General features: G+C 49.8%; 4 protein-coding genes across 4 annotated transcripts; 3 read left to right on the forward strand and 1 right to left on the reverse strand.

The window, feature by feature from the left end:
* Window positions 1-596: 596 nt before the first annotated feature.
* Window positions 597-1025, forward strand: UCRPA7_8084 (putative acyl binding protein; the record flags this gene model as incomplete). The annotated part of the gene is made up of 3 exons (XM_007920604.1): window positions 597-681; window positions 743-810; window positions 876-1025. 3 exons carry the CDS (start codon window positions 597-599, stop codon window positions 1023-1025), a joined length of 303 nt encoding a protein of 100 aa, XP_007918795.1.
* Window positions 1026-4401: 3376 nt separating this feature from the next.
* UCRPA7_8085 (putative disulfide isomerase protein) lies at window positions 4402-6435 on the forward strand (the record flags this gene model as incomplete). Its single annotated transcript, XM_007920605.1, has 3 exons — window positions 4402-4487; window positions 4558-6043; window positions 6094-6435. 3 exons carry the CDS (start codon window positions 4402-4404, stop codon window positions 6433-6435), a joined length of 1914 nt encoding a protein of 637 aa, XP_007918796.1.
* A 1803-nt stretch (window positions 6436-8238) lies between these two features.
* UCRPA7_8086 (hypothetical protein) lies at window positions 8239-8761 on the forward strand (the record flags this gene model as incomplete). The annotated part of the gene is made up of 2 exons (XM_007920606.1): window positions 8239-8353; window positions 8412-8761. The coding sequence occupies 2 exons, from the start codon at window positions 8239-8241 to the stop codon at window positions 8759-8761; spliced, it is 465 nt and encodes a 154-aa protein (XP_007918797.1).
* A 368-nt stretch (window positions 8762-9129) lies between these two features.
* Window positions 9130-12197, reverse strand: UCRPA7_8087 (putative phospholipase d protein; the record flags this gene model as incomplete). The annotated part of the gene is made up of 9 exons (XM_007920607.1): window positions 9130-10446; window positions 10498-10580; window positions 10807-10898; window positions 10950-11049; window positions 11102-11221; window positions 11272-11295; window positions 11355-11564; window positions 11744-11917; window positions 11981-12197. 9 exons carry the CDS (start codon window positions 12195-12197, stop codon window positions 9130-9132), a joined length of 2337 nt encoding a protein of 778 aa, XP_007918798.1.
* Between the last annotated feature and the right edge of the window lie 3668 nt (window positions 12198-15865).

Here is a 15865-nt window from a genome sequence, read left to right on the forward strand (position 1 = left end):
TTACCCCGGCAGAGGTGTAGAACCTGGCACATGCTACAGAAAAGCCCTGGCTGGCAGGTCCTCCACTCGTCGGAGGTACCAGGAGGTGAGAGGTAAGACCGGTAAATGTGAGCCTGGCCATGATGTCTTGTCAGTGTTGTCAGAGTGTCAGCTGCAGATATCAATAACTGGCATGCTCCCACAGCCGGTTGGGGTCCCGTGGGAGGGTTTGGGTTGGCGTCAGGGGCGCGGGCACAGCTTATTGGTGTACTCTAAGTCGACATGGCGGATGCATCGAGTCACTCTAATACACCGCTGCCCCGCTAAGCATTCGGGCCATTCCAGGGCAGGTCGAGCTGATGCCCCTCCTCCGCACCGCCTGGCCGAGGGCACAAATACGTAAGAGACGAGGGGTACGAGGGAAGCTCCTCCTGCTTATTTTGCCCCGCCAAACCGTCTTAATCCTCAACAAACACCAACCGAGCGGAGTTCCCAACGACCACTTACTTATCTTCCTGCTCTATTCCTTTCTTGACGAAACAAAAAGGACTACGCTGCCCGTAACTCTATTACTACTCCGCCTCACCAAAGACATAGCTACTCCTTGTCCATCCAAGATGTCTGCCGCTTTCGAGAAGGCCGTCGCCGATTCCAAGAAGCTCACCTCCAAGCCGAGCAACGAGGAGCTGCTCGACCTCTACGGTCAGTGACCGCTCTTTTCTTCTCACCCACGTTGCGATCCCCTGCTGACATGCTATCAAAGCCCTCTACAAGATCGCCACCGGCGAGGACATCAGCAAGGCCCCCGCGCCCGGCATGTTCGACCTCAAGGTATGTCACTGGTATCCGACGTCATCCTCTCCCCCGCAGTGGCCTAACACGATCGCAACTCACAGGGCAAAGCGAAGAAGAACGCTTGGCAGAAGAAGGTCGACGAGGGCATCTCTGCCGAGAAGGCCCAGGAGGAGTACGTTGCGCTGGTGGAGAAGCTCAAGACCGAGTATGGCTATGACGAGAGCAAGGTGCCGGAGGCCGTTGGAGCTTAAGCTGTGCGACTCGAGAGGATGGGCGGACATTGCAGGCAGTGCAACAGCGAAAGAGCTCTTTAAAGAAACCCTCGACATACGCATGGGAACTGCATAAGGCAATATTTACAATACAAAGCTAAATCGCTTAGGAGCCGTGTAATTTCTATGCCAGTGTCTATGCTGGTCGCCATGCTAATGATTCGAGTTCGCGCACGATTCACCATGTCCATGTCCGACCCTTCCAGTCCGGCTCACTATATTGCGCCGTTGCAACCCATGGCTTCTCATCTTTCCCATATGGTTGCAGAGGTAAGTTGTACGGGATGCGCAATCCCACTATGGTGCCTGCGCTTCTATCCTCGGCCTCAGTCGGTACGTCGCTCTGGAAGGTGCTGACCATCTTTGCATCCTGACCAAAGAGAGCAGGCCATACCATTACACCGATCTCCCAACTGGATATGCGCATCTCTCCTGAAGAAGCCGCAGCTTCACCCCACGCCTGCTTGGAAAGGTTGGCTGAGGTTACCATTGCCCAGTCAATAGACTGGTCATTGTACCTGATGTAGGTTTTGATATGTGGTGCAGCTCGCTTCCGACCAGCCTCCTTAATCACGATATCGCTCCCGAGATCTGTGAATGGCAAACCCGACTGTTAGAATATTTCCACTCCTTTCACTTATTGGCTCTGCTTACCTTTCCCATTCGGTGCATCATTAGCCCAATGACAGAAGATTGGTTTCAGATACAGAAGCTGTTTTGCCTGTTGGGATGACTGAATCTTGGTGTGAATTGAGCCTCCAGAGTCGTAGCCATCCAGAGACCGACGAATCTCATCAGGAGTTGGGAAGACAACTTTGAAGCTGGGCTTCTTGCTGACACTGTTTCTTGATCTGCCCAGAGTGTCGAACAGCGTCTTTCGAAGCCAGGTATCCTGTCCCCCTAGAGTAGCGATGGATGAGATCTGTACCACCACCTCAGACTTGTTATCTCGCACGGGAACTGATCGAAGTGTCTGCCTCACGGCTGCCCATCCCCACTTAGTCTCAGAGTCATCATGAACATTGTGTCGTCCTGGAACGCTGGCGATTAAGGTGCCTCGAACCGCAGAGAAGTCATATTTGACTAGGGCCTCAATCAGTGGTCTGCAAATGATCCTTCTGGCATCATACGCTCTAAGATAGTTCAGCAAATCAGTCTTGAATTTCGCGCCACTCCCTAATATAGGAGGCTCTGATGGCTCCCCGGCAGGATCTGCGAGTAGAGGTAGAGGAGGAGAGCTCCAGATAGCCTGAGTCATGTTGGTCCAGTCTCGGGGGATCATGTTTGCTGTGTGTATAATGACCTGGGCTGTATCGTCGTGCCGGAACAAGATCAGCATCTTCGAATGATGCGTGCCGAACATCTCCGGCATGAACGCTGCATGAAGAGTGACATTTTTGTGTCTCGATGCTTGCTCCTGAAGGGCAAGTCTGCTCTCATCTTCGCGTTTCCAGAAGCCATGGACGACGTTGATGTTCACCAAGTGCCTGGTGTCTTCATCAAAGGCATCGAGCAGAAAGTCGATGTTGTGCAAGTAATTGAAGTCCCAGCATTCTGAGATGAGAGGGTCACCCAAGAGATCTCTCAAGGAGAGAGCATCGACATTTGAAGATGTCGGCGCATCTCGTATCCATGACAGCTGAAACGGTGACTTGATAATCTGAGGTTTTGAAGTCTCGGTATTTGCTGGCGGTTCAGCTATGTCATTGGGGGTCTGGGATAGCCGACTCTTCTTTCGTGGAGGGCTGATGGGATGTGCAAGTGATCGCGGAGTTGAAGGGCCATTGGTACCATTAGTCTCACTGGCATCACCATCTTCGATGCTTATACGCAAGCGTTTCGACGTTCGCTCCATTGTCAGGGCAGCAAGATGATAACTGTTCTTATAAATATGAATGCGACAAGAACAGAATGAAATAGAGTCTGAAACCGAACAATCTATGCTGATTTTCGGAAGGCTTCGCTTTATAACCACACGCCTCGATCTGAGACTGCGATATGACGACTTCACTCGACCGCGGGCTGGAGTACCTAGGTAGAACGCTCAAGCGGAGGAAGCCTCCGAGTGTCTGGCTGGACTTCAAGTGAAACGCATTTTGTAGGTGGGCCACATCATTTGAGCTTTTCTCTCATGAATTGTTTGTTCGGGAAAGAACGACCACGAGACAGTTCTTTACGCCGCTGTTGCCTTGAGTTGTTGAGTGATGTGCAATGTGTGGCTTGAAATGCTGGAGTTGAAGCTGCTGTGGCTGAACACCTGCGAATAGGCCGGTAGTTTAATTGGCACAACACCAGAGGCTGCAGGAAAGCATCCTAGCATAACAACATATTCACACTATTTCTCGGTCTGTCTAAGAGATAAATAGCCTGTCGGCTCACTCTTTACATTGTGAGAATTCGTAGAACATGTCGACTTGTGACCCTTGGCGATGAGTACAGGAGAGCTATTGAGCCATCGTCAAAGTTTCAATTCGAGCGCAAGCTGTCAGATGCGACGCCTAATGCGAATCTCACTAGAGCGGCGTAGAGCTGGCTAATGCACAAGGGAAAGTGTAAGGACGCCGGGGATAGGATTAGTTTCTACCTCCCATGGGTAAGGCTTATGCGTCGAAATGCTTGGGTTAAGACCATATTATAAAGTACCTCCCTAACAAGAAAGCCACGCATCCTTCTCTATTTCAGGGACGAATTTGCCTCCAAGTTGGCCTAGCCCATTTCGCTAACGACGGTTGGCAGGCCTGGTTGGCTGGCTGCTGGGAACACCTCCTGATTTCCGTGGTCCACCTGTTTTTTTCGCTTGGCTCTTCCCGCTGTAACAAGAGCCACGACTCTCCTTTGATTACCATCCCATTTGCGTAGCCTCTGAACTCAAAGATCTTTCTTCACCCTTCCCCGTCCTTGATACGCCGCCCGCCGAACCCTATCTCGACATTCTCCATTTGCATCGAGATCAAGGCGGTCACACGGCCTCCCGCTTTTTGTCTCGCCCTGCGGCTATATCAATCCCTTCCGCGCCTACTTCCCCCCTATGTCTAGGTGATACCTCGCCCCGAATTGGCCAGCTTGCGGACGCGCGCTCAGAAACGGCCATTCCTCACCCACGATCTCTTCCGGACTGGCGCTGTGTCGCCCATCCCATCGATTCGCCCTCAACCATCAATCGCTAGCGATTGATTCTTCTGATTCTGCATTTCTCCGCTCAGTCTACCCACGTCACGGGTGACAACCTTTCACGATGAGGCTCTCGGAATGGTCTCTTTCCTTATTTTTCGGCGCAGCAGCGCTCGCCGTTGCTGCATCCGGAAGCACCGAATCCGAGGATCCTCTGCAAGAAAACACATATTTCAACCAAAAGATGGTTCCTCCTATGATCGAGTTAACGCCAGACAACTTTGAAAAGGAGGCTAAGGCGTCAAAATACTTGCTAGTTAAGCATTACAGGTAATTACAGCCCTCGGCTTACCGTGTCGCGTGGTACGGGCTGGCTCGTATTGATACTGATAATCTACAGTCCCTACTGCCCTCACTGTATAGACTTTGCGCCGACGTTCCAAACCTTGTACGAATACTATTACACGTCGCCAACACCGGAGGAAGGCAAGACCTTCTCTGAGTACTACGGCATGCGATTTGCTATGATCAACTGCGTGGCATACTACGATCTATGCAGTGCCCACGGCGTGGCATCGTACCCGACCACGATTTTGTATAAAGATGGCGAGTCAGCAGTACAATTCAGAGGTGTAAAGAACATGACATTTATGGCCACTGCTGTGGAGGAGGTGCTCGAGCAGGAGAAGCCTGGGACGAGACCTAAGGATCTCACACTTCCAGGCCCCGGCGCAACTACAGCCCCGGTGCCCACCATTGTCCAGGTGGCACCTACTGCCAAGGAGACTGGGTCAAAGACCGCCGTCGTCCAGAAACCAAAGTCAACAATCACGCCGAATCCAAACGGTGTGTCTGTGGCACTCACAGCGGAAAGCTTCCAGAGCTTGGTCACAATGACACATGAGTCCTGGTTCATCAAGTTCTACGCCCCTTGGTGCCATCACTGCCAAGCGATGGCGCCTTCGTGGCAACAATTGGCTAAATCGATGAAGGGTAGACTGAACGTTGGCGAAGTCAACTGTGATGCCGAAAGCCGGCTTTGCAAGGACGTCCGCCTCCGAGGGTATCCCACGATCCTTTTCTTCAAGGGAGGCGAGCGTGTTGAGTACGACGGCCTTCGGGGCTTGGGAGATTTCGTTTCGTACGCCGAGAAAGCCATCGACATCGCCAGTGGCGTTCAAGATGTTGATGCTGACGCCTTCAAGGCTTTGGAAGAGAAGGAAGAGGTCATCTTTGTCTATTTCTATGACCATGCTACTACGAGCGAAGATTTTGATGCTCTTGAACGATTACCCCTGAGCCTTATCGGTCATGCCAAGCTTGTTAAGACGCAGGATCCTGAACTCTTTGCTCGATTCAAGATCACCACTTGGCCAAGACTATTAGTGTCTCGCGATGGCCGCCCAACATACTACCCGCCCTTGACACCACATGAGATGCGTAATCCCAAGAAGGTCTTGCCATGGATGAAGTCAGTTTGGCTACCTATCGTGCCTGAGCTCACTGCTTCTAATGCCCGCGAGATTATGGATGGCAAGATTGTCGTTCTGGGTATTCTTGACAGGGAAGATCAGGAGTCATTTGCAAGTGCCAAACGCGAAATGAAGAGCGCAGCAAATGAATGGATGGACAAACAGATTCAACTTTTCCAACTAGAGCGACAGGAGCTTCGTGATGCCAAGCAGCTCCGCATCGAGGAGGCGGAAGATCGTGGCGACGAGCGTGCCCTCCGAGCCGCCAAGCACATTCGCATCAACATGGACAAGACGGACAGGAAGGAAGTTGCATTCGCGTGGGTTGACGGCGTATTCTGGCAGAGATGGATCCGCACTACCTACGGTATCGACGCCAAGCATGGCGAGAGAGTCATCATCAATGATGAAGACGTAAGTATTGCACGTTGAATTTTACTGAATTCTTACTTACATATGATTAGAATCGCCGATACTGGGATCAAACCATAACTGGCAACTACATTGTACCCTCCCGAACCTCGATTCTTGAGACGCTGAACAAAGTCACTGCTCAACCACCCAAGCTCAAGCCGAAGCTCACCATCTCGAGCTTTGAGAAGATCTTCTTTGACATCCGTGTTACATTCATTGAACACCCGTACCTCAGCATCGGGTGCATTGCCGGCCTAGCACTTGGCTGCGCCTCGTGGTTCCGTGGACGGATGCGCCGTACTCGCGGCCACTTCCGACTAGAAAGCGACTTGGGCATGAAAGAGACCAAGGCCCCGCTCCTCGGTGGCAATATCAACGGAAAGGTCGATTAAGAGGAAATGTCGTTTATCATGATGAGCGTCTATCTTTGGGAGTACGGCCGGGTTGCTTTTGATGCGGTATAGAATTACGTCTGTATAATACCTCCTATCATCCCCCCTGCACACATGCCACGGAAATTGTTGGGCTCTTCGATTGTACGGGCTGGGCGGACGGCTTTTTTCAGGGTAGGGCAGCCAGCGTGGCAGGTCGTGCCGTCGAAATGGGAAGGCACTTGGCGGAGCCAGGGCAATTGTTGCATACTAATATCAATGTCTTTTCTTGGTTAGAAAGTATCTACTTGTGTTCCCGCGTGCTAGGTCTGGTTGCATTGCGGTTACGGGAGTTTAGGGACTCATAAATATATAACTTCTTCATGGAGAATCAACCTGACCAAATTTCAACCCAGGTTTACATATTTGTTTCACAAGGACACGAGGAATCTTTAGCCTCAAGGTTGATTTTCTTTCCCCTTTGCCACTACTTGAGCAAACGTAAAACCTCGCCATTCTAGACTTTGCGAGCTATACGACTTCCTTTTCGGTTCAACAATCCCTCACAACTCCTCGAAGTAAGCTTCATACTACGTCCGACGGAATTTGCAATTCGCTACCTCCCTCGACATTGATCCATTTCTAGTCACTCACTCGTCTAAGTCTCCGAACCCGACATCTGCCACCATTTTACACTATGGTTGGACGAGCTTATAAGAGAGCTGTCAAGGATGGCTTGGACTTCAATGCCAGCCTGGCGGCCAAGAACGGAATGGGCAGTGCTGAATTTATGAGAATGGCCAGAATCGCCTTCAACGAGGGTAAGTCATGGCTCCATTGTGAGCAAGAGTCCATCTAACTTAGACGTATTGTATAGCTGAGGCCAAAGCTACCAGACAGGCGAAGGAAACTCATACGAAGGAAATTGACAAGCAGATAAGAGAGCTTCAACGGCAGAAGCGGGAGATTGATGGCCAAAGATAGAACCAAGCCAATCTTCTCGCGCCAACAATCAGTCCCGCTGGGGAAGGAGCGCGAGCACCGGTGCTCGCCAGAGTGACCGCTGAGGAGGTCGATTTAAGACTGCCTGACCCAGGTAACCGAGTCTCAAAGCTAATCCGCAAATGAGAGATCCATCAACATTGAACGGCATTGAGCCAGCAATTTGCATTTCTATAGAATAGCCACGGTACTCTGTCTCAATCCGAAACATTATTTAGTGCCCTGAAGCGCACTCCCTGCGAATCCTATAAATTTAATGACCAAAGATCGTGCGTGACCCTGGCCATACATCTGTGACACACTTCCTCACCGCATACCTATTAGACGGAAGACAGGAACTTACACGACCTCCAATATCGTCCTCTGTCCAATAAGAGATGTCAGATGCTGATCTTTTTAATTACACTGAGAAACAAATAGATCCATTATAAGTATCCTTGGTGGGCTGTTATTCGTATTAGACATGAAGATAAACGATACCACATATTTGAGAGTCGTCATGAATACTTTGAGATTCCGGGTCGATGGAAATGAACTGCTGGAAGTGAACTTGCCAAATGAACAAGCCATCTTCGCCCCAGGCAGACTAAAGCCTGCTGCCTTGGCGGGTTCTTCTCCTATAAATGACACAGAATGCTCCTACTTCGCTATCGGAAAATACCAGATCAAAGAACATCTTATTCTCAGTCAACTTGTTCTGCCACTCGACCATTTCGACTAACAAACGACCTCATCCATGCATCGATCCTTCTGGCGGCCAGCCTTTCGAGCCTTTTCACCGACACGGACGCTGGAATTCCCAACATACCTCTAGATCTCAAGATGGGTGCCAACATGGAAGTGCAGCGCGCCTTGGTGGATACTGCAAGCTTGGCTCTCAATGGCGAAGTGGACAGTGTTGAGTTCGTTAAGATGGCCAAGATTGCCTTTGTGGATGGTATGAATACACCTTAATCTGATCATAGTTGTTGTCTCTGACTTCTGAGAAACGATAGCACAAGCCAAGAAAGCTCAAGATGAGAGCTGTCAGAGAGTTGTCAACCAGGCCGACATGAGAAATCCTAAAGCCCAAGCTAAGGTGATCAAGAAATTCAACAAGAGCCGGGAGTCTAAGACACACTATCACCTTAAGAAAGACAAATATGCGAAAAAGCCTCTGGCCGAGTTGTTTCGAAAGCCATCTACGACCTCTGGCAAGGGTGACAAAATGAAGTGTGATCCCGTTTTGGACGAAAGCGACGACTCAGAAGCCGACGACACCAAACCCACCAACCCGAAACGTCGTGTGAAGGCTGACAGAACTGCTGCCTTCAGCCGACCTCGCCGTGGCATGCATAACAAGTGATGTGTCTTGAGCATGTTGGCACGGGCATGATGGATCTATGTCGCACCGATGATTGTGCGCTTGACACACCATTTAGCCACTGTGTTATACCAAGAGCCAACGACATGTTGTCACTTGTCTTGGATTTCTCCTGTGGTGTGCTGCTTTCTCTTATGTTTCATTTATTATCTTGGATTCTAAACCCAGCCCTGTCTGTTGTACTCGGACAAGTGGTGTGGACTCAGCATATTGCTCTATTTGGGCACAGACATGATAAGGCTGCTAGCGATGATGGATGGAGAGTTAGATGGATATATTCATTGCAAGGAAAGAATTCCTGACAGCAGACGGAAGAATAAGACTGGCTAAATACGAAAGACAACGATCACCTATGTGTACAACTCGTCTGTGAAGCTGTTGAGTGACAGGCCCTCCTTCGCGATATCGTCCACCTCGATTAGGAAATCCAGTGGCATCTCGACCAGTGTACCGCGAACTCGGCCTAGCCACTCCTTGACCTCAACCACGCCGCCGGGGAATTCTTCGCGCACTACATGGCCGTACATGACCTTTCCAGCTTCTTCCTTCTTCTTATCCTCGTCTTTCTTGTCTTTGTCCTCGGAACCAGGGATGATAAAATACTTGCTAAAGAACTCCTTGTAGTCCTTCCAGGTGCGCACCTTGTCATTGGGCACATTGTGGAACACCTTGCTGAATACCTCAGTGTTCTCTCGAGCCGTGTTGCGCCACAGACGGTCGAAGTTGTCTGCCAGGGGGTCACGCACTAACGAGTCGGCAGGCGAGCCCCAATCGTACTCATTCGGATCCTGAGTGACAGGTGTCCAGTTACGGTCGGGACGGTCCCAACGCTGATCCGGTAGCAAGCCAAGATGCTTGCGGAACAGCTGTCGGCGCAGTGAGGCGGCGAATCGTGATGCCGTGTAGGGCTGTCCATTCATGCGTGACTCTACTGGTGTTGGGTCCTCGATGACCACGGCGATTTCTGAGTCGTGCGTGCCAAGTTGAGAGCGGTCGTTCAGGTTGGCTGAGCCGCAGATCACAAGCCGGTCATCAGCAATGAGGACCTTGCTATGGATGTACAGCTCCTCAGATACAAAAGCGTCGATTTCAGACTCAGGGCTTCCTTGCCATGAGACAGATTCCAGCGACGGACCACTATCCATGTAGCATGAGCTGATTGTGTCCCAGGTCTGGTCGTCTGCATGGCTGGCTGCCTCCTGATAACGACGATACTGATCTCCTAGGCGACCGGAGGTCTCTTCTCGAGAATAGCCATCATAACCTGACTCTACTGCATCGTCATGCTCGCGGCGAGCAGCCTCATACGAGACACCGCTCTCCTGCTGAGCCTGGGCCATAGTAGCCGAAGTGTTGATGCGATCGAAGTTGCGGAGGTTATAGAAGGCAATATACTTCCCCGGATCAGGAACTCCGGCCTTGGAAAGAGCCTGAATGATGCTGTGGCCTCCACGGTTGATACTGTTGTACTGAAACTCCATAATCGCTCGGGTGCCAAGCGCACCGTCAGACTCCAAATCTCCTGCGAAGGCGGGAACGGCGGGCATGAGCACGATAATGCGGAAGTCTTCACCTTCTTCATAGGCCCGAAGGATTCGCGAGACCATTGCAGCACCAATCTTGTTCCCTACAGGGTGCTGCTTGTCATCGGTAGCGGTGATGAAGAACTGTCGTCATTAGTAGACCGTAAACTAGAACACGAGGATAAATACTCATACCTGATTCTCGATGTAGACGAAGTGCCGCGCGTTCTGGATTGCCTCCATATAGGCGTTTGCAATAGAGTGCTCGGTAGGGTGTCCTGCAGACCAGCCAGTGCAACTGTGCTAAATCAGCTTTCCGAAGACTGTGTTAGAGCCCAGTTACCACAAACCTCCTTGTCAATTGAATATGCAGGCTAGGATTCTGGCCATGTCGCATATCGCGCTCCTCATCATCGCCGCCGCCCATCCATCGACTGACATGTCGGCCGAAATGCTCATGTAGACCGCCGAAGAATCGGTCTCCACCACCCATCCCGAACATACCTTCGGGAGCTACTGCATGAGAGGGCGGAGGCTGGATCATTTGGTATTTCTCGCCATCTTTAGCATGATACTTCTGGCTGAAGATGTAGTTCCTTGTATATTGTCAGCCGGTCAGATTTCATATCGTACATCGGGGTACACACCATCTATCGGTGAAATGTATGTTCAAGCTGTTTACGATGGGACCAGACAAGCTGATGCTGATGTCCGACCAGCCCATTCTTGAGCTCTGAGTTCTATCCACTGCTGCTTGTCAGCGTTCAAAGTCTCCCATGTTCAAGAATACTTGTCTCACGCTTGTTGTTCTCCCACTTGTCCACGTCCTCAAAGTCATACACACGAGCATTGTTGTAGTCCTGGCCCGGGAAGACGATATTGTCCAGGTTACTAGGATGTGCGTCCGCAATTGGGTGACCTAACCATTAGGACTTCAATTCACTTGGACTGTCTCTTTGGAGGACTTACTGTTTGTATCCCATCTTCCAAAACCTATCACGAAGTATTAGTCTTGGCGTGCCGCTCAGCTAGTAATTTGACCCCTGACTTACACATATCCAGACCACCCATGAAAGCGATCGTATCGTCGATCAGACACAGCTTCTCATGGTGAGCCCAGAAAAGAACAACATCATCACTTGTACCATAGAGAGACTTTAGAGCATCTCCGGACACCTTGGAAAGGTTGAAGCTTCCCAGGCTGAGGTTTTGAAACCCGCTCTCAATATCGGCCTGAATGTCGTGCCCGCTAGGTACATGATCTGGGTGTCTGAACACCCTGATATTTGGATGCAAATCTTCAAGGTGGTGCTTCGTGTGCTAGTTTAGGCTGCTATTAGTGATACTCAAGCATGATTACGAAACCACTCCTTCCTTACCGCCGAATTCACTAACGAGGCATGTTAACAACATTCTGGGCAGGAATTGGCAATTAACTCACAAGTCAAGGCTTGAGGCACCTCTTTGTAAACAATGATATTGACCTTGACACCTCTCTCGGCCGCAGCCTTGAGCATGGTGTCGAGTCGGTATTGCTCATTTCGAGATGGCGGTCGTCGGAGATAGAGCTCGGGGCTCAACCACCAATCAAGGATGTAAATGCTCTGCCGAGCCTCTGAATTGTCATTAACACACTGTCATGATATCCGAAAAAATAATAATAATGGGCAATACATACGCTCAATAGCAATCGATACGGCCCAGAAATAGGAGCATCCGTCGACATACCACTTGGCATGGCCAGAAGACTGCGGGGCGAAGGACTGGTAGCGATTCTCACGGTGAAGGTGAGGATGAACATCGTGACAAGCCTCGCCTATGTGAGTATGAGAATGCTTCTCGCCTCCGAACACAGCTTCAATGCCCCCGGCAACCTTTCGAAAGATGTCTTCCATTTGATGACGTCGCCTGTCCGGCCTGAGACTGAGACGTGTGATAAGATAAGGACACGGCGGGGTTGTGGTGTTGCGGGCGTCCGACCCTCAGTCAAGATCGCGAAATGTCTCTGAAGGCGTTGATGGTAAACGCTAGACAGGAAGCCAAGAAAGAAAGAAGCTTGTCACTTATACGCGCTGCATGCAAGAAAGAGGAGGCGAAACCAGGAAGCAGCGAAAGGCAGGATATTCTTGATTGCGCGCTGACGGATTCCAAGTTCGGGAGCTCGGGGCTTCGCAAACTGTCAGAGCTGAAGATGAAACAAGGATTGCTGGCACATGCAAAGGCTTGGCGTACATAATGCGCAGAGAGCAAGCAGGGAGGGCATCAAGTTACCTTACCCTATAGAAGCAAGACGATACCACAATGGGCACCCTTCCTACGCGTCAAACCAAATGAGCTCAGCGCAGTGAATCAACAGCGTGCCCACTTAATCGCTTCTGTCTGCAGACGCAGATGTCGGATGCTGGCCATTCACAATGTGACTCGAGACCGTTATTGGGTGCTGCTGCGCCATTTAGTCCACCCCCAGCTCCCCATGTTCATCTAACACCAACCAATGGCCAACAGTCGTGTGCTCTGTTACTAAAACGGTAGATTCATGTGTTTTCCTTCCTCAGGCACGGCTTGGGTCTCAGAAGACCCTCTTTGCTCAAAGGTTGCATTTCAAGATACGATGAGGAGGTTGTTTGTATCTGACGCTTGAGCGTCGGTGAGGATGACAACTCGCTCACATAGTCAGGGGTCTACCGCGGAGGTGTCTATCGCTCATCAGCGAATTAGCCGCTACTTAGATTAGGTCCGAGTACCCCTATTTCCAGTAAGAACGCCACGGGCCGGTCTCCAAGTTGAAGACTGCAAGACTCGCATCTTATTTAATCATCAAATCCGGCATGGAAAAGGGAATGCGTAGTTCAATGTGAGATGGCTGTAAAAGAATGATTTTTTGAAAAAAAAAAAAAAAGAGGTAGGTAAAATCTATAGAGGATGAAAAGCTTAGGACACCAACGATCTCGCCAGTCTGTGCTTTCCATAATGAGAGCATCCTAAAAAAGGGGCTAAACTGTGCCAAGTAAGATCTGCTCGCCGCCTCCCCAAATTCAAGTCAGAATTGAATACATGAAGAGACTTTGATAGCTGTGGTGAGTCAACGAACAACTACACGAATGTTAGGCAACTGCGCGAAACAAGTTACTCCATCTCCACGTGACTCATACACACTGATACCTCGAAGTCAGATGGATGAGATCGTCGAACGGCCGATTTCGCTACATACTCCAAGTCAAATCAACAAGACGCATCTCCAACGGGGGTAAGACCACAGATCAAGAGCCATTCGAGATTCTCGGCTTATTCACTTCGTCAAGAAGTGGTTCATTCGATCAGGAAAGAAAGAATTGCCGCGCGGCAACTCTGCATCAACTCGATTCTGACAGCATAGGATAGCGTTGATATCATTAAGACCGATATGGCTTCGCCACCGTCTTGCACTATTCTCTCCTGTCCTGAAGACATTCTGAATATGGTGTTCGAACTTCTATCGTCAACAGACTTATATAGAGCCTGTTTTGTTTGCACATACTTCCACAGTCTTGCCATGCCCTTTTTATATTCGAATATCTGTTGGACCTGGCGTGGGCGGTATACTATCTTGGATCGTGAACTGGAATGGCGTTGGCTGAATATACCGTCAATCATCCCATTTTTACGAAGTGTCCTGCGTCGGCCACAGTTGGCAAGCCACATCCGGACTATTGCCTTGGATAGTTCAAGTCTCGCTATTCATCATATTCCTGGAGCAGAGTATGCGCTTCCTATCACCTTAGCAGGCCTGAAGAGGCCGATTGAGTTGGTCAGGGAATTCTCAAATAGCATCAGCTTTGCTGATCTCTGGGAGCAAGAACTACGCTCTGGGACCCTGGACGCTTTCGTCGCGGTGTTACTGACACAGACTCACAACTTGACGAGTCTGCGACTCGATTACGACTTTCCTAAAAACACCAGAATAACCGGCATGCTCCTGAGATCATCTCTATGCGATCCAAAATCTTCGAAAGGCATACTTCCTTCCTTTCACCGACTGTCACATGTCTCGATCAGTGTCGAGAAGATCTGGGCATACTCCACGGAGCATAAGAACGGGCTGGATATCGCGGCGCTGTTTTATCTGCCAGCAGTGCAGAAGATATCAGCTGTGGTTGACTGGCCGGGACACGTAGAGCCTTACCCCATATTTGCATGGCCGACAGAGAAGGCACCTAATACATCTAGTCTCGAGTCTCTCGATCTCGCATGTGTTCTAGAAGGCTGTCTTGGACCAATACTGTCTGCCACAACCAAGCTGGAAAAACTCTCTTGGGATTGGGTCTATCAAGACAATTACGTAGACGACGACGGGGTTACTGTTATGGATCTCGGCCTGATGGTGGAGGCACTGTCATGTGTTAAACAGACGCTCACGGACCTGACTATTCTCGCGGCGCCTGATCTGGTATCATCCAGGCCTGGAGAGGAGGATGTCACATTTAAAGGATCATTGAAGGGATTACATAACCTTGAGATGTTAAAGACGTTCAAAGTCCCTCTTCCATTCGTCGTGGGCTACACGGGAAACCCAATGCATTCCTTGCAGGAAATGATGCCGAAGAACGTCGAGTTTCTGACCTTGACGGATGACCTTTGCATGCGAGACGATGACGAATTCGAAGACTGCATTCATTTTCACGCATTAAAACAACTTCTGATGGATCCACTTCCATCTCACATTCGAAACATCCATTTGTTATTGAAGACTACGGGTATTGAGAGATCTTGGACGGCTACCACGCAGCACGAAATCATGCAGTTATGTGACAATGCTGGAGTGCACTTTGAGGTCACGCTACTCCATAAGAGAATTCATTATTATGACATATAGGAACCCAAATTGATAGCATTCAACCCATTGGAGGGAATGTAAATAGCCCTTGTTTTGTGTGATGGCGTGCAACTGAGGCAAGTTTGGGGCAACATCAGTTTGTCAATCCAAAATGATGATTCCCACAGGCGGAGCACTGCATATAGCCTTGTCTTTATCGTCATAATTGCGTTAGGATTCTAACGATATCGCGCAAAGTTTACAGTCTGATCTTTAGGATCGTTATAGAATAAGCTTACACTAAAACCTTGCCATCATCCCAAGTGCCGAATCAGTGAACTATCAGAAAACTTATTACGGGCCTTCGATCTTCATGGGAATGTACATCTTGCAGCTCGGGAGCGGAAGCTGTAGAGATTGAACCAGGCTTGCATGTTTGCTAAAAACCCGTGCTGGACCAAACCTCGTATACTTGAATTATATCCAGGTTAATATCCATTACATTCATACCCCATGACAAACTTCTGGTCTGAGTACATCATTCCGGCATTCCGAATATTATATATCATATGGCACAACAGCTGTAGGAAGCCTCATATTGACAGTCCTCGATGATTGATTATCTATCTAAACAAGGTAATGTGGTTCTACCACACCGCTTCTAGCCATACGGTGTTGACTCTTAGCTCATTGACGTTGCTGACCTCTACCATAGTAGAAATCAGCCAGATTTACAAACTTGTGTGATGCGGCGCAATTTAGCATCACTTT

Source organism: Phaeoacremonium minimum (genome assembly GCF_000392275.1).
Source record: "Phaeoacremonium minimum UCRPA7 unplaced genomic scaffold PA7_03_scaffold_580, whole genome shotgun sequence".
In the NCBI taxonomy this organism is placed as follows: Eukaryota; Fungi; Ascomycota; class Sordariomycetes; order Togniniales; family Togniniaceae; genus Phaeoacremonium; species Phaeoacremonium minimum.